The 18,814-nt window shown below is 37.4% G+C and overlaps 1 protein-coding gene across 1 annotated transcript; it reads right to left on the bottom strand.

The window, feature by feature from the left end:
* Positions 1-288: 288 nt before the first annotated feature.
* gnb1b (guanine nucleotide binding protein (G protein), beta polypeptide 1b) lies at positions 289-12,602 on the bottom strand. Its single transcript, XM_047347877.1, has 12 exons — positions 12,453-12,602; positions 12,140-12,366; positions 7,162-7,270; positions 7,010-7,048; positions 6,800-6,906; positions 6,634-6,697; positions 5,494-5,656; positions 5,294-5,360; positions 5,013-5,214; positions 4,702-4,918; positions 2,936-3,078; positions 289-1,994 (listed from the first exon to the last, which is right to left on the bottom strand). The coding sequence occupies exons 3-11, from the start codon at positions 7,216-7,218 to the stop codon at positions 2,972-2,974; spliced, it is 1,023 nt and encodes a 340-aa protein (XP_047203833.1). The 5' UTR covers positions 7,219-7,270; positions 12,140-12,366; positions 12,453-12,602; the 3' UTR covers positions 289-1,994; positions 2,936-2,971.
* Between the last annotated feature and the right edge of the window lie 6,212 nt (positions 12,603-18,814).

Genomic DNA, 18,814 nt, shown 5'->3' with positions numbered 1-18,814 from the left:
GGTTATCACATTGTAGGAATCTCACACTAACCTAAGCCTCTTCAGGCCCATACAAATTTAAGACAGGACAAAGAAAATATTAATCTGGATAATGCTGGTTTAAAATCTGTTCCACTTCCCTCATGTAACTAAAACCGACTGGTTATCTGCAAGTATAATATGATCATCATTACTGTTATATTATGGAGGGGGTGTGGGGTGCTTAAAACAAAATAAAATGTTTAAAGTAATACTAACACAGATCTTTGCAAAACAATCTACTCACCACATAAATTCAATGCACCAAAAGAGATCTCAAACAGCTTTTTATTACATTTTTCAATCAATAACAGTACAATTTAGTACAGTATCTATCTTGCATCCAGCTCATCGTGGAACACCAACAGACTGAAATGAAATACAAAAAGTGGAAAGGTACATAAGGGTGCAGAGCTCTATAGTATCAATGGAAAGAGAAAAGGAGAATCCATCTCAGTTGAATCGCATTTTCACTTGTGGCCACACACGAATACATCACATTTATTGTACATCATTGCAGAAAGAAAGAAAAGTGAAAGTATCTCACAAACTTAACAAAAGTGCTTCTGTATACAGTGAAATGGCATTCAGATGCTCTGATTTTCAGTTTAAGACCAAAAAAAAAAAAAAAAATTTAAATGTAAAATAAACATGTACAAAAGTTTTAGTATGGACAGTATGTGAGGACATTTTTGTTCCATTGAGAGTGAAGATTCGAAGGAGAGAGGATAGATTTTTTACAATGATTATTTTAAAAAATTGGCATCAATAGAACTGGTAAGCATAATTTACACTAAGTATGAAGTTAATATCAAGCCTTTCATCATTCTTGCCCACTCTGGTGCATAGCATTACCAGTATTAGTACATGATGTATGCAGAGCATGAGCCGCCAAACCTCCCCAAAAAAAAAATTGACTCTATTAAGTTCAATCAATAGGTTAACTCTCCTTTTTGGTAACAAAAGAAAATGTAGGATTTTTTGCACCATTGAAAGCAAGTCTACAGCATGCACATCTAAATTAACTCATGGCAGACACAATTTTATGTCTTAACTTAAAACATCAGACCATTATTTTCAGACATTGATTTGTACATTTCATTCACAGAGTTGTAACTGCAGTCCCAAGCAAAGGAAGTGTGTATTTAAGTCAGGTGAGGTGTTTCACTCAAAGTGGATACAGAACACAAAACCCCTTCTATATAGTAAATTCAAGTCATGCCTTATTTAACTCGGAACCTAAATCACTAACCTGCCCTTCCCCACCAAAAGCCCAAAAAAGGCATGTACAAGAGTTGAGGGGTTTAACTGGATAATTTTCCTCATAAGAAGTCTGTTTGTACTGGAATGAGCATTCATAACTTATAGCATGTGCCTGGTTAATTAACAATGTTATTAGTTTAGAGGCGAAGCTTCATGTGCAAAAAGCCGTGATGGAACAAAAACAGCTGGAATATAAATACATCATGGACATTTTCGAAAGCTGCTCGTGTAATATGATCCAAGCTTTTACTTCTGCATGTTTTTCTCATATGATTTACCTGGATTACAAAGACAAGCTGTAATTCAAACATACCTAAAACCACTAAAGAAATATGACAAAGAGAAAAGCCATCAAGAATAATAAACCATCAGAATAGAAATCTTAAAAAAAAAAAAAAAAGTTAAATAATTTGTACAATTACACTCCAACATTTGCTTTCAAGACGCACACATTTGCTTGGGATGATAGTGTTGTTTTCTCTTTCAAAGTAACATAAAATGGTCCAAGAAGGAATGCACAAGTTTCTGATTTGATACCACAGGAGATCCTTTCTTAACTAGGTGATAAACAATTGTGCTCTTCTTTGTGTAGGAAAGGCATTGGTTTCCCTTCGTTTTTGTGTTGTCCAAGTCAGTTTAAACAGTGTTGAAGATGCTGTGAACATTCTCAAGTTGTATTGGTCTTCCAGTCAACTTTGGAGTTAAAAGAACATCTGGGGAACAAAGAAAGACATACTGAGAAAATATAGAACAGAACGATGTACAAACAGGGAAGCAGAGTAGTATACGGATGTTTATGCTCAGCAGCTGTGGGAGCCCATGTGTTCTCAGAATATTTATGGATTTCAAGGTTAGCAAATTGCCTTTAGTTAGAGATGCACCGAGAAATCCGCAGGTGATCGGAGTCAGACGATTCTCTGCCCAACCTTCCCTGAAAATCCAACGGATCCACTTTCAGTATGAAAAGTGGATCATATGAAAGACTCCTTGTATTACACAAGGAGTCTTTCATATGAATGGTGTTAGTGATGAAGAGTCAAATTAAGATTTTTTACAGTCTCAGTAAGGTGTTGCAATGGAGTCAGAGCAACAGATGTAGGAAGGCATTTAAAAGGAACCTCTTCTATGATATGCAAGACACCTCTGCGGTTCATTCAGGGTGAGAGAGAAAGCACAATTATCAGCAGATAACAAGAAGGCTGAATGGAGTACGGCAAAGTTGTTTTGCTTCATTTTTGACCTTTTACTTCTGCCTGTCATGAAGCTTGCTAGGTGTGGAAAATGTCAGAGTTAACGAAAGGTGCTATTCTCAAGAGAACGCAGAGAGGCTGCTGTTTAAATAATACTAGCAGCAAGCAAATTGCAAATGTGGGACAATAAAAACAGCTTAAAATGTCAAGTCCATAATCACTTAGTCATCGTTTTAAAATGACATCAAACCCAGATTCACAGCAACTGTTCTCTCATGAAAGAGCCCAACGTCATTTATGCTTCTATCATAACTAATTAATCACGAAGGGTAGAATACAAATATATAAGATGCTGCTGCTAAAGAGAAATTAGAATTAGATGTAGTTGATAGGTGGAGGCCAAAGCTTTACAAAAAAAAAAAGATTGAAAATCAGACACAAAATTCTGATTGGTGCATCTCTACCTTTAATGCGAATACGACAGAAAGAACCTTCAGGCTTCAATTCCAGATCTTCAGAAAACTGTCCCAGGATCCCGTTGCAACTGCCATGCCATCGTCAGTAACTCCCAGGCAGCTAACGCGGTTGTCATGTCCAGCCAACACCCCTTAAAAAAAAAAAAGAATCAAGTTTTCATCAAGCCCTACAGAAAACAGTATGGTACCAAAACTAAGTAAAATGTTGTCACTTTGTGAGTTTATTGACCTTATCTTCAGCTCAAAACTTTGGCAACTGCCTGCATTTCTTCAAGAAATAACTTCTTTTCAGCCATGTGACTCCAGTACTTTTACACATAAGTTACAAAAATGTAACCCCTTCCTAAAGTATAGTTACCTATGTAACAGTTATTGATGGTGGTTTTCAACCATCTATTGAAATTTCTGGGTCTAAGCAACGTTAGCAGATACTGTTACATACATTTTTGATTCATAGTCCAAATGACCATAAGCTCCTTCAGAAGCAACTAAAATCTAATTTAAACCGTGGTATGTTAAATCGGGATGAATTTAGGACTTAAAACTAAAATTGAAATTATATAATTACACTTGAAGACCTCACAGAAACTGTGGCTGGTTCTAAAAATACAGTGTTTTAGAGCAGTTGTTCCCCATACTGGTTCTCAGGGCATACTGTCCTCCATGTTTTAGGCAGTTCCCGGCTGCCACACACCTGACTTTAATAAATGGGTGACTAACAGACTTCTGCGGCATCTGCTGGCTTGCTGATGAGGTAGTGCAATCATTTAAATCAGCTGAGCTGTAGCAGAGACACCTAAAAGATGAAGAGAACTGGGCCCTGAGGACAACGACTGAGAACCATTGTTCTAGAGCAGAGAACCAGCTAGTTTTATTCCCGATGACACTGGGAGCACTTCATCATGCTACTGTTAAGCTAGCTGCTGCTTAGGGCAGAATATTGCCTTTAATTATTTCAAATATTTAGATTTCAAACCAAATGTTCCAGCAGCTCATCAGCACCTGTGCTGTGTGGATTTTTAGTTCACATGTGGCCCTGCTGTAAATTAGCTTTTAAATATACCGTTCATCTTTAGCTTCTGAGGTAAAACCGTTACCAACTCTACTACTGTGGAGTTACTGAGAAGCCTGTTATTTAGTAGTTTGTTACTGCTAAGTCACCTACATGATAAGATCTGAAGCCATTTTTGTCCGTAATCCTCCCAGTCACTCAGAACTAGGGGTGCGCCGATTGGTCAGCCCCGATTTCTGTAATTTTGAAAGATCGATGATCAGGCGATACATATGAAACCGATCTTATTCACCAATCTTATCTACTTGTCTAATCTATTGTGCAAGTTGTTTTTTTTTATGTGGAAAATAAAAGGCTATAGCAACTGCAATGCTCTAAACGTTTCATTTATATTTGAGAGCACTGCCTCATGTGCAGTTTAAACAGGTTTGTATTGTTTCACTAGTATTGTTCAATGTTTTTGAATAAAATAGGATTGGAACTTTAAAGGTTTATTGTGACCTTGTAAATCCTGACAGTGTCAGCTATTAAAAAATAAAAAATAAAATCGGTATCTGCCAAACCGGAATCGGCAGTTCGGACATTTTAAAGATCGGTAATTAGCCAGGAACTGCAATTGGTGCAGCCCTAGAACTCATAGATATATTGTGGAACCACCCAGTACCAAAGACCTGAATATAATACAAGACAAAAGGGTCTTGGCTTGAGACCAACCTGCTCCATACTATGTTCAGTTGCTTACCAGCACGGTCAGCTTTTAGTGTGTCCCACACGTTACAGTTAAAGTCATCATATCCTGCCAGCAGAAGGCGGCCACTCTTTGAGAATGCAACAGAGGTAATGCCACATATGATGTTGTCATGAGAGTAGATCATCAGTTCTTGATCAGCTCGCAGATCAAACAGCCTGCAGGTGGCATCATCAGAGCCCGTGGCAAAGGCATTGCCATTAGGGAAGAACTGAAACATACAAATATAAACGTTCAAGCACAACAGGGGTATAACACTTTTACAATGCACATTTAAAAACTGAAGAAGAGTTTAAATAACCTACACAGATAGCATTAATGTCAGACTCATGGCCAGTAAAAGTCTGCCTGCACATGCCCTCTCGAACATCCCAGAGTTTAGCAGAGGCATCGCAAGCACCAGAGACAAATGACCGTGAGTCAGGGCTAAGAGACAGGCTCATGACATCGCCTGTGTGTCCAGCAAATGTGGTCGTCTGCTGGCCTGTCTCAATGTCCCAAAGTGCACTGCGAAATGTAATAAGACGTGAATGTTTTTTGTTCCTTTCACAAGTAAATGGATTCTAGCTATTTTTTTTAAACTTACCAGGTGGTATCTCCAGAGCTTGTAACAATCTGGTTGTCATCAAGAAAGCGACAACAGGACAGGTATCCTAACCGCCAAATAATCAGTAGAGAAGTTTAAGATGTTACCAGTAAACCAAAACACCAATGCTGTTTTATGTAAACCTAAAATTGTACATAAATTCCTTGTATTTGTAAAGCGTTGAGAAAAGTATCCTATACCTGTATGTCCTGCGAGCTCCCGGCTCACACGTACATTCCCCTCACGTGTTTTCAGGTTGTAAATGGAGCAGATGTTGTCTAAGCCACCACAGGCCACATAGTTTCCTGAAGGTGCATATGCACAAGTCATGACCCAGGAAGATCGAAGTGGAATGGCATGAACCTGGAAAATACAGCAACAACCCCATAGAAAACTGTTATTTATGAGAAAATACAACATTAAAGCAAGCATTTTCTCTTAGCAGGGGGTAGAATGAGAAATTTCATACAGATCGGAAGCTTTTTACTCTTATAATATAGCAAACATTTCTGAAGACCATATCAGTGGCAATTGCTATTTTAACAACTCTGAAGAAATTAGGTTGTTCATAAAGGAAGTCCTGAAACCTTCTGGTTAAAATTAATTCTAGAGATGCATCAAGAAATCGGCTGTTGGTCAGAATTTTCAGCTTGATTGGTACTGACCAGAGAGCAGCCAGTCAGAAACTAAACAAATCTGATCTAAACTACCAACTCACTCAGATAACACCTTTCAATGCGGAGGCTGTTACTGAGGGATGAAGCCTCCAACTTAGTGATGAATGTACCAACATTACCAAGCAAAGAGTGTGAATAAAATTAATACTTTCTCATTTCCGTTAGTGACAAAGTGCAGTCACTGTAATAAGCTAAGCTGAGGGCACCGCTGAGACAATAGGCAACATGTGTCAAATGTGTTAAATTATCAATACAAAAACACTAAGCTTTATCTGGAAGCCTAGAGATACACAGGCAGAATGACAGTTCATATTTTGTTTCCCAGTAAGAAGTGCTGTTCGGTGCATTTACCTAAACCTAAACATGCATTTTTAATGTACAAAAAAATGGTTCTTAAAGCCCAACTCATCAGTTCTGTTTTAAGTGCTGAAGAATCAGCTTAAGCATCGAAAAAAATAAAATGGGGCACAGCAACATTATTGTTTTGCTTGGATCAGTTCAAAGAATCCACAATGAACTCGTCTTCTTCTGAAAGGGGAACATATTTAATCGTGGAATAAAAAGAAAAACAAATCCTTGGATAGTGCAAAAAGAAAATCACTGCTGTATGCATCCAAACTGCTGCGTACATTATTTATTACCATATTATTAAATAAAACCCACCTTGTTTGTGGTATAGCTATCCCAAATAATAAGTTTTCCATCTTGAGAGGCGCTGACCAAAAGCCTATAAAAAGGAGAAGTAAAAACATCAGCCCAACAAGACAGCCTGAAAAATTAATGAAGATAATTATCTGTGTTCAGAGAATTAAAAAAAAGGTCAAAGTACCTGGAATCTGTACCCCAGTGCATGGCATAGATTTTGGCCAAATGACCCCGGAGCGTTCGTCTTGTACGCATCTGGATTCGGCCAACAGGGTCAATATTGGCTGTAATCTGCAAAACATTACAGACTATTGTTAGGTTCAGAATAATTCTCTGAATTTGAATGTATTCACACTGCATCTTTCTGACCAATACACACTATGTCACACGATACCTGTGATAGTGTGGCATCTGCACATGCTTTTCTAGCATCCTGAAAAAATAGAGAGAATGTAGCTCTTTAGCAGAGGAGTTCCTCATTGTACACTTCACATGCACCAACCTGTATGCTTGCATATGGGACAATTGCATTTTTTTTTTACTTACTCTTATCTGATTTTTGAGCTGCTCTGCCTCTTGGCGTAACTGGTCCAGTTCACTCATCTTATCCTGCTTTTTTAATTACCTTACTCCAACTACCGGGGCACTTGTTTATCTAAAAAGAAAGAGAAAAAAGAAGAAAAAGGAAAAGATAAGCAAGTAGGTGGTCAATCCTTTATTTAACAGCAAGAGCGATGTTATATTAAAAGTTGATTTAAGACCAGAAAACTATAATGCAGAATGGTATTGGCCCAAAAGCAATTTTAACAAGCAAACATAATTGTTATGATCATAAAATGGGCAACATACTGCTCTCTGTTCAACCTTAATACAACCTACAACAATGTCCATGTGTCCTGACACCCAATTCAGATCGGCACACAAATCCTGTTAAGGCACGACTTTCCTGTGATCCGAAAAGCAGTCGTTATCCCGTTGACCTCAATCCCTGGGAGAGTCAGAATTTTCACCAAGTGATCAATAAGCTACTTAGAATAATAATGATAACACAGCGACAAGAGGGCTAATAGTTCATCTATTAAAGTATATATCTTCAATTTAAACCTAGTTAGAATCATATATTAAAGAATCTAATGCCTCATTTATTAAAGAAAATTAAAGTTTGGAATGCCTTTGGTTAAACTGATTTTCATACAAAAGCCAGTTAACATAACTAAAAAATTTTTTAAAGTAGCATAATAAATTACTAATAAATTTTTAAAGAGTTATTTTTTAATTAATAGGTGGTCACTGATTACATAAAGACTGTAGTTATAATTTGATATATATCCATTTGAGTATATGGGCGTAAACTACAACATGAAACAAAATTACACTCCATTGTTTGCAGTTTCTGGCTACAGTGAGAAACACTAAAATCTATGAGTGAATAGATATATACAGGTATACTAAAATTTAACATTAATGGTCTTTATACAAACTTCGAAACCTTTTCCGAAAAGCTAATTTTCTATAGATATTAGGCAGGACCATTAGAAAGATATATCTCCTATTTTCCATCCAACATCTAAATACAAGTGAAATAAAGCTTCCCTAATCAGCACAAATAAAAACAAGCTATACCTAAAATGAGGCTTTAAATCCAGAATCACCCATGGCTGTAAATAGCAATGAATTGTTAAGTTTGCTTCTCCGTTACCTTACCTGCTGTCTTTCAATCAGTACACTAATGTCACTGGAGTTTGCAGGACAAGACTGACAATCTTCTCTACCGGTGTACATCACCTTTCAGATTTGCTGATTGGTTGACCTTTCTAACATAGATGATCCTCTTACGATCATTAATCTTATAATAAACGTGTCATGGAATGTAGTTTTTATTTTGTTACATCCAGACACACTTTTCCAGTAATTATGTTTACTGAAGTCTAATTTGAGTAATATTGCGGGTAGAGCTGAACATGTCAAACTGTCACGGCAATATCATAAAGCTTGCTTGTTTAGGGACCAATCTATAATCATTATTTTTGGTCAACATTAAAAACCAGGATTACTTTCTTTCAACCTAAAAAAAACAAAAAACTTCTAAAATTAGAATAGAAACCCATAATAGGTGTGTTTCTTTCCCTCCACAACTTCCCTTTATATTTTTCTAAATTTCATATTTAACATTTGTTTCATCCTAAAAACATGGCAGATCATATGACATCTATCTATCTATCTATCTATCTATCTATCTATCTATCTATCTATCTATCTATCTATCTATCTATCGGCTTTTCCTTGTTATTTTCTACACTATAGATACATAGTGAAGACATCAAAACTATGAACCAAAAGTATAGATATGTAGCAAACAAAAACGTGAAATAACTAAAAACATATTTTATATTTTTCATGATGGTCCTCTTTTTCTTTTATTCCTGCTTTGCAGACTCTTGACGTTCCATCACTGAGCTTCATGAGGTAGTCACCTGAAACAATTTTCCAACAGTCTTGAAGGAGTTTCCAGAGGTAGTAATAAAAATAAAGACAAACCATTGAAGATAAAGGTGTGTCCAAACTTTTGACTGGGGTTTGTGTGTTTGTGTGTATGTATATGCAAAAAGAAATAGCACTAATCATTAGTACATGTTGTATGTCTACTGTGACAGTATTTTATATTGTAACATTTATTTACATATAAAATTGTATATTTGATTCGTTTTTAATGGGATTTGAATCTAATTCATTATATATTTTCTTTTTTTTTATTACTGACACTTGCCTAAATTACTCTGCTCTCAAATGTGAGCCGTACCATTTCAATAAAGGGTCTGGATCACTTTCAGTACCTGTTAAAAGCGCTGGCTCGTCTTTTATCTAAAATTTTATTTAATGATTTAGACTTTGTTCCAAGTTAAAAAAGCAAGATGAATTTTGTATCCAGAACTCAAACTTCAATGTGTAATACCACTGTGGCATAACCAAGTTTTATGCATCCCACAGCGAGAAAAAAATAGATACACATTTCCCATTGAGATCTGTGGATGCCTACAGTTACGGAGTTCCTCTCTTTCATCACTTCTCCTTTCCAAGCGCCTGATCAGGGTCAGCTGACTGCATGATAAACCATGAGCAGTAGCAAACAGCCTGGAGTGGCAGCTCACTAACTGTTTGCAAGTCCTGTAAGGCTTCAAGAGCTGTTTTTGTCTCCTATTACTGAAAGTGTAGTTGCAATTTTTACCAACTTAGGGGAAAAAGTGGCCCATATAAACATCTGTTCACAAATGACCAGCTGACGTATCCATACGGCTAAACTCTGATAATGCAATATTTTACAGATTCAAAGCTGGATCATAGGAAAGGCCATAACCGGCAATATCACTGAGCAACTCCATAATCCTAAAAGCTGAAATCCTCAGTCAATAAATCTCTAATCCAATCCATGTCCACTAACAGAAATAGTAGCAAAGCCAGACCAGGCTTTAGAAATATGTTTTCAGCATCATTAAAGGATGAATCTAATCTTAATTCTTTTATAAACACACATGGCAAAAACAAATCCAGGCACTCAGTTTGAGAAAGTGCCTAGATTAATGGTTGCCATTAAAGTCGCGACCCCGAAGCAGAAAATGCCTTTTAGGTCTCTAGTCTGAACAGTTTTAAAAACTGAACAATGAGTTTGGACATTAACAGCAGAAATTATGCAACATTAAACAGGCAGCTGTAAAATAAACTGCAAAAACGAACCTAACAGGTAATCTTTCAGCGTGTTTGCAGTGTCCATGTTGAACTAACACTGTACTCAGTATGCAAACAGCTAAGGAAGAAGTTCTGTGTAAGCCCTGATTTGCCTACGACACTGCTACAAACAAATCAAATACTTTGCATTGCATTTGCATGACTCTCGGATAGCTTTTCAGTTAGTTTGTTGCTCCTATTAGCTTATACTGTTTATTGGATCAGAACATTGCATCAATTCCGCAAAAAAACATTGCGAGAAGAGGTTGAGAATTGCTGTCTAATCAAATATCTGCATCTAGATACCGATGCACAATGTATTTATAATATGACCTGCACCGGTGTAACTGTGAGAAGATGCAGCTAAACGCCATCTTACAGACTGCTGTCTGCTAGTTAGCCTTGCTAACAGATTGGCGATGTAGGCCTGCAGGCACGGCAAAGCTCATATTCGGAAGAAAAATACACACAATCGATATATTCCTATATTTTTCACCGAAGTGTAAACAATGCTTGGTGTATACAAGAAATGTAGTCCAACCACAAACTTCTGTGAATTTTAACTCACGACAACCGAACGGCTACATCGTCTAATGCAAAATAACGTAACCACAGCCGTTTTAGGGAGGACTCCGCGGATCTTCCGCAATTACACGGAATGCTATGTAGTTAGCTTTCAAGTCAACACCGGATAAACCCAGAAAGTGTCTTGTTTACCGTCCTGCAGAAATCCACTTACTCGGACACCACCAATCTCGTTAAACGCTACTGTCCGCGACTAATGTAATTGCAACGTATCAGAATATTCACTGTGTTTTTTCAATCTTGTAATAGAATCCTAGAGTTAAAAAAAACAGCAAGGTCGGGCGGCGATGGCCTGTATCTCTACAGTGAGATAAATGTAACAAACTCGGGATATTTCTTCCCCCCCCCCCCCCCCCCCCCAAAGGGACATACATTTGCCAATAAATATTGTGGAAATGTAAATGGTTTCCACGGAAAGGCGGTGCACCTCCGCGGCCGAAGTAAGCTAACGTAGTCGTCGGGCTTCTAAAAACAGGGTGTTAACGCGCCCACATTAAATGCTCATTCCCTCCTAAGGTGTTGACATTTTACAGGTATAATCAGAGAAAAGTAACAGTGATAACGTGCAACATTTAACTGTGTAACTGGACAATTTGTTATTGTCATTTTGGAACATCTGATGGCAAATTTGTTTACAGGACGTTTGTTTTAGTCCAACCCAATGTGTCAACCTAAATCGATAGCAACATCCTTTACATGTAGCATTAAAATCCAAATCTCTATGCACGCAACATATAAAACATTATCTTTATTTGTTATTTTTACTTTAGATTTTCAGGGGGTTGAGTGTGTTGAAGACTCGTATTTTAGGCCAAGAAGCACTTCCACTGACTGGGCCATTAGAGTCATTACTGACAGCAGTTTTGAAAGGCTAACATGAACGTTGCTCTAACGAATCTCAGAACCTTTCAGCGACATTAAGAGTAGTTAACGGTTCGTAATTGCCTGGATGTTATACACACCGGGGTCGGGATTATTTACCCACCAGCTGCTGACAGAGAATCCCAAGATTAACCCCCACCCTTACGGCAAACACTCCTGCATCTACTCATAATAAAATAAGCTTAACGTTAGCAAACCAATGCTAACTGGTGGCTAAGAAGCTAACTGCTGCTACCCCACCCCCGGGCAGTTCGATTATACCACAATTCATCAGCTAATGGGATTAACATTTAACTGTTAAATGATGTGAACGCAATACTATATTTAGCCTTACCTGATTCAATCTGCGCCTGTTGTTGCGTTTTGGCATTGACTGGAAACCTAGACGGTGTATTCCTCCGATCCACTCATCAACGAACAGCTCGGCGCTAGCCTTCTAACTAGCTAAGCCAGCTAGCGTAGATTTCCGAGGAGCAGCCCTTCCCGAACGCAGGCTACGGCTGGGGAGCTTGACAACCAGGCGGAGAGGGGAGGGGGGTGGGGGAAATCACACCCACAAGCCTTGTGTGGATGACAATGCACTGGCAGTCAACACAGCTAATTTAAAAGTCACTTTTCCTCACAGACAAGGGAGCCTAGAGTCTCACCTTTACTAAACCCAACACCTGCCCTGTCCGTAGTATGACTCTCATGCAGCCATCGACCGATGAGAAGATGGGCGCGGTAACCCTGCAGTCAGCGCTGGGAAACCCCACGTTGCAGCAGCGATGGAAAAGAGCAGCTTCGATTCGATCCGAGTGTTTTTTGTTTTTTTTAGAGAACTGAAGACGCAACTCTACTTGTTTCTTTTCAGCAGTCTTTCACACGTCTCATTTGCAACACGTGTATTTCACTGAAATGCATAAAGAACACGATGTACAATTATAATTCCCCCCCTCGAAAATCAGCCTGAATAAAACTGCTTAACTTCTGAAGTAGGAAGTGGTGGTCAGGATTCTCTTACAATGTGATTTTGTTTTTCTTTTCTCCCCTCTGATTGCTATGTTAGCATATCCCACTTTGACACACTATCAAACAGTTTATTTAGACAAAATAATGTTTATTTTAAAATGATCTGAACAAGAAAGGTTTAGAAAACAGAAATCAAACTGAATTTTCAGGTCAAAATGTGCAGGTGTATATGTATTTAAAAAGTAGTTTTACTTAGCTGATTCACCTAAATCCCAAAACGGAAGACCAATAAAAAAAAATGTTTAAACATAAATGTTGGCTTACTGAAAGGTATGCCCATCTATAGTATACTATACTCTATAGGCTACTTGGTCAGGGCTCCTTTTGCATGAATTCCTGCATCAATGCTGTGTGGCATGGGAGGATCAGCCTGCAGCTCTGCTGAAGTTTTAAGAAAGCCCCCTTTGCTTTAATGGTGGCCTTCAGCTGATTGTTGGATCTGGTATCTCTCATCCTCCTCTTGACAATACTCCTTGGATTCTCAAGGGGGTTGAATTTCCTGACCAATTAAGAGGAGTCACAATGATAAAATGGTCATTAAAGTAGGTATTGGTACTTTTGGCAATGTGGACAGCTGCCAATTTGTTCTCTATACGAAACTTCACGCTGGATCTTAAGTTGCTTCGATTCTGTACCCTTCACATTTTTACATCTTTTTCTTTTATCCAATGCTTTTATGCAGATGCTTTGCAATTTTCTTTTTCTGTTTAATGTCCTTCAAAGCACTTTGGATTTGCCACGTGTATTTGAATGGTGCTATATAAATAAACTTTCCTTGAATAATGAGACACTGCAAACTCTTAAGAGTTTCTCTGAGCCAAGCTGATCGAACCTGATCTACTTGGTTTGTTTACATTGTATACTACATGTATAGTTGTTTTGATTATCTGTATCATTTTGTTTTGTCCACTTGTTAGTTGAAAAGTTCAAAGTACAAAAGCTCAAAATCTAACATAGCTGAAGGGCATATAAAATTCTTAAAGTTATGTTAAGTATATGCAAAACACGTTTCTCATCAAATCAGTACCACTCATAGTACTGGATATTCCTCACATGTTAATGTCTGTTAACTGTTTGTACAAAATGCAGAGAAATACAGAAATACAGTGGTTGTCGTGTACTATCTTTGTACTCAAAAGCTGGACTCTCCTAGTTCCCTGTCTGAATTACAAGAACCCCTCCTGAAGGCAAAACTGTCACTGTAAAAGTTGGAGGTTGCCAAAGAACCTAGAGTTCAGTGTCAAATATCGTTGCCTTGCATAACAAATGCGAAAGTTAGAGGTGTAAATTGTTTGTTGGTACTTCATTAAAGTACTCCCATTAAAGTAATAGTAAAGATCAGATTGTTAGAACCACAGTAAATTAGAAAATCATGAGGATTTTCCCGACTTACAAGAATGCTCTTAGGTTGAATGAAACACCATTCCACGATCTGAGCTCTGATTTCCTAATCAAATCCAAGATTGACGATGTCACTGAGAAACTACTCATGAACTAATCAGGAAGTACAATTTTTATTTGAACACGTTAATTTGGGCATGATGGGTTTTAGATTTGAGTTTTAATTTCTGAGGCAAGTGGAACAAGGCATATAAAGTTTAATTTCAAGGTCAGTCAGGTGGCTAGGTAGATTGAATTATTTATTTATACCTCGTCTGGATGTTTTTAGAAATCTGATTTTTTTTTCCTCTGTATAAAAAGAATATTCAGAAAATGAGCAGAAAAACCCATTCTGAAATGCCCATGTCAGGCCAAAAGGTGGTGATAATATCAACAATGTCACATCTAAATCTAGGGGAAGAACATTTAGAGAGTGGCTGATACCCCCAAAGTAAATGTAAAAGTTTTCTCTTTCACATATTTCACAATTTCCTCCAAAAAAAGGTTTTTACTTCACAACTGAAGTTTAACTTACAAAACTGTACAAAACCATCCAGACAGAAAAAACAAGAAAAACTTCCCAATTATTGTTGTTCTGGTTGCTAGGACACATGCAACATAAAATCAAAAGTGGTTATAAACAAAGTAGGCTGGAACGTCTTAATTTTGCCCTCCTTCTACCATGCCTTCTCACCTGATCCCTGTCATCATCCTCTCTCACACTGACCGTCTCCATATCCTGCTTCACAGCGTCAATTAAAGTTCCCTGTGGGCTTCCATATTTCCTCTCTGTCAACTCAACATTTAACATCCTTTTTCCAATATATCTACGATCCCTCCACCATGTCAGCCTCGCCTCTTTAACTTTGTTTCTAAACTGCTTAGCCTGAGCAGCCCCTTATTCTAATTTTAAATCCAATTTTGATCTCCAACAACAAAAAATGTTAACATCTTAACCTCTTCCACTTCCAACTCTGTCTTCTGTGCTTTTGATCCATCTACTCCACCCTGCCTGTACTCTCTTCTCTCCTAGGTTGGGAATAACCTTCTATTTTGGATGGCTGACCCCAGTTTTGAATCTTGTCCTCTACTTCATGCAGCCTTGCTGTTCCATCTTCAAATGTACATGCACAGTTTGCCAAACTCTTCTGGTTGAATCTTTATGTTGTAGTGTCTCTGAAAGTATGTTTTTGTCAAATGTCACATGCTTGTGGATATGATTTACTAATTCAACAAAAAAAGCTTGTTTTGCTAAACTGTTGCCTTAGACTGCTGTTATCCCATATGGCTTTTAATGTCAAATTTGAAAAAGTTTTTGTATAGAAGAACATTTTTTTCACAGTTAAACAACAGGTAGCGATTCATATAGTTAATGGATGATGAGTTGATTATTGAACTGATATTATGTTGAAAAAGTTATTTTAATAGGCCATATGTTGAATTTGTACTTTTATGCTCATGGTAATATTTATTTTAGTTTAGTTAGGTTTTACATTTCATTCAAATGATCTATCACATTAAGTTAGTCTGAAACAGATTTGCAAGTTTAAATAATAACCCAAAGCACTCGAATCAATAAATCAACTTAAATTATATAATTAATTAATTTAAATCTATCCACCTTTATTCAGAAGTATGCACAACATGGGGTTTGATAATAACATAAATAACAATTGGTGCCAGCATAAATTCTGTTCTTTTTAGAGTTCTAATTTGAAGACACTTTTCACCGAATTATAACCAAATGTCTGATCTGTGGGGTCATTTACAAATGGACAGTGACAGCAGCGTCAGTAACACTGCCTGATTTTTGATAATTAAAAAGTTGAGATGCTATTTTGAACTAGTGGTTTACATATAATTGGCAATTCACTGTAATCAGATTATGAAAATAACTGCAAAACTCAGATAAGAATGCAAGAATTTATTAATTAAAAAATTTAAAAATATACTCATGATTTTGCTGGTCATTTTATTTGACAGTTGTTAATGACCTAGTTTTGCGAATAATGCTTCCTGAGCTGCACGGTGGCGCAGTTGGTACCACTGTTGCCTTGTAGCAAGAAGGTCCTGGGTTTGACTCCCAGCCAGGGGTCTTTCTGCATGGAGTTTGCATGTTCTCCCCATTCATGTGTGGGTTCTCACTGGGTACTCCAGCTTCCTCCCACAGTCCAACAACATCATGGTTGGGGTAATTGGTCTCTCTAAACTGCCCTTAGGTGTGTATGGCTGTATGTCTCTGTGTTGCTCTGCAATGGCTTGGCAACCTGTCCTGGGTGTACCCTGCCTCTTGCCCGTAGGCTGCTGGAGATAAGCACCAGCTCCCCCATAACCCACTATGGAATAAGCGGTATAGAAAATGAATGAATGTTCCAAGCTTTTTGTATTGAATACATTATTTATAATTCATTTAGGGAAGTGTACAGATGTTTTTTGTTTTTTTATCAGACATTTTATTTATATTTAGTTTGAAATTTAAAGGTGGCCCACATTAGGTGGTCTTCCATGTAGCTTTTCAATGAAACAGCAGCAAATGTAGGTTTAAAAGGACAAGCAGCCTCCATATTCCAGCTTACATCCTGAACTTGCAATAAATTAGTTTCTGAGAGCAGTCTGATTTTACAAGATCTATAAAATAACTTTTAAGGACAGTAAATGTCTTTTTTGTTTTAAATTAGCATCAGATGGTTTAGGACTAAATTACATCAGCTTTCTGCCTCCTATTTTTCAAAATGAATTAGTCATGAACTGTGAAGAAAACAGAAATTGTAAGCGTACAGAAATTTTCAGACTTTTTAAACAACACAGTTAGCTCACATGCAACAAAAACAGCTCAACGATTTACTCTGAAAAACACAAAGATAGATAGACACTTGCAATTTATACTGGTTGAACCAAAATTAGAATACATTTACTACATAAATCCTTTTAACTTGTGTTATTGTACAGGAAAGGCGTTGAGCAGAATGAAGTACATATGAGAGGATAATGATCAGAGACTGCTGTCGAGTGTATCTGGTACAGTATATTTGGCTGACCATAATCCTTTTGTTTCTCTCTCCTATCTTTTGCCCCACCCATTCATCATTTTATCCCATGCATCGTTTTCACATTTCCTTTTTCATTCAGAGCTCTCCCTTCTTTCTGTTCCTGAGATATTGAGGTTCATATTGGGTTCAGATGACCTAATTCCTGAGAAAACCCTGCTAATTGCACATTAATTTCCACCACAATTGCTCAGCCAACATGCACTGCTAACCCACATCCTCGCATTAATGGCTGCGGCATGGTCCTTCACAGTTTGCCCTCACTAGTTTAATACAAAGTTTTGCCTAAGAGGAGGCTGAAGTCCAAAGACCAGCCAGGGTTCTCCTTTTTAATTTTCCCAGCTCCTTTTTGAATTCCTGCACCTCTAGGTTTCTTCTACTCTTTACAATCAACAACCGATAAAAACATAAAATTCTGTAACTAGATCCTAGACTTACATCACCCATCATCTTTGTCCCAAAGGCATAAAATTGTTATAACATTGAATCATAACATGCAAATCAGCTGATTCAAAGATGTAAAAGTCAAAGAAAATGTCATTGCTAATTCTGCCCCACGAACAGAAAGAGGAATAAAATTATGTTCTCAGCCCCATAGCGGTTAAAAAAGGATGAGGAGGTAAAAGTCAACGAGAGACACTAAAATACATTACACTTAATTAGATAAAATAGTGAAAAAGTATTGCAAAAATGTTTTGCTCACTCATAATTGTTGTTTTTGCTTTATTTTGTCTTATTTGTCACAAAAATTGTTCAGATCCAAATTTTAATTATCAGTCAAAGATAATCTGAGTAACCTGCCCCCACCCATTGCATAATAAATTACTGATAATTCAATACAATTCTTGTTCAATTTAGTTCACCTAGGCCTGATCACTGCTAGACATGTTGAATCAAGAAATCACTTAAAAAAAAAAAAAAAAAACTGTCACTATCACATGAATACACAGCTCCCCAAAAAAGCAACACCCTGATCTAAAGAAATTCAAGAACAGATGAGAAACAAAGCCATCAGCATCCTTTAGTATGACAATTGAAAATAACATCTAAAGCACTGCAGACCTTACTTGCCTCAGTGTTCAAGATTTAACTATGAAAATGAGACTGGTAGAGGTTCAGGGTAAAACCACTGCTGACCAAGAAGAACGCAAAGATCCATCTCACATTTGGGAATATATTCTGTAGACTGATGAGACAAAAGTGCGCGTCCTATTAAATTTGGGATAAAACTAACACAGCATTTCCGAAAAAGTACACCATACCAAAAGTAAAACATGGTTTAGGTGATGTGATGTCTGAGAGTTGTTTTCTGGTCATGGGCCTGGTTGACTGGCCATATTGGTGAAACACATGACCTATGTTCTTTGACAGTAAATCCTGACGGAGAATGTTTAGCCATCAGTATGTGACCTGAAGCTCAAGTACAGCAATCCAAAGAACACTGGCTAATTGACCACTAGCTAAAAAAATGTTTCAGAGTGGCCTAGTCAAAGTCTGGACTTAAAACCAGAATTTGTTTAGATAAAAATCAGTGGGCAGAGTAGTTGTCTTGCAATTGCAGAGTTGTGGGT

The sequence above is a fragment of the Girardinichthys multiradiatus genome, chromosome 20 (genome assembly GCF_021462225.1).
Source record: "Girardinichthys multiradiatus isolate DD_20200921_A chromosome 20, DD_fGirMul_XY1, whole genome shotgun sequence".
Taxonomy (NCBI): Eukaryota; Metazoa; Chordata; class Actinopteri; order Cyprinodontiformes; family Goodeidae; genus Girardinichthys; species Girardinichthys multiradiatus.
The sequence above is the reverse complement of the archived record's forward strand: the minus strand, read 5'-3'. Positions and strand labels throughout refer to the sequence as shown.

What these genes read in the sequence shown, in the direction of transcription:
- gnb1b (XM_047347877.1), bottom strand. Translation starts at nt 7,218, where the DNA reads ATGAGTGAACTGGACCAGTTACGCCAAGAGGCAGAGCAGCTCAAAAAT. An exon ending in ATAGCTATACCACAAACAAG is followed by an intron (nt 5,657 to 6,633) that starts GTGGGTTTTATT and finishes TGTATTTTCCAG; the next exon opens with GTTCATGCCATTCCACTTCG. An exon ending in CTGACATTAATGCTATCTGT is followed by an intron (nt 4,919 to 5,012) that starts GTAGGTTATTTA and finishes TGTATGTTTCAG; the next exon opens with TTCTTCCCTAATGGCAATGC.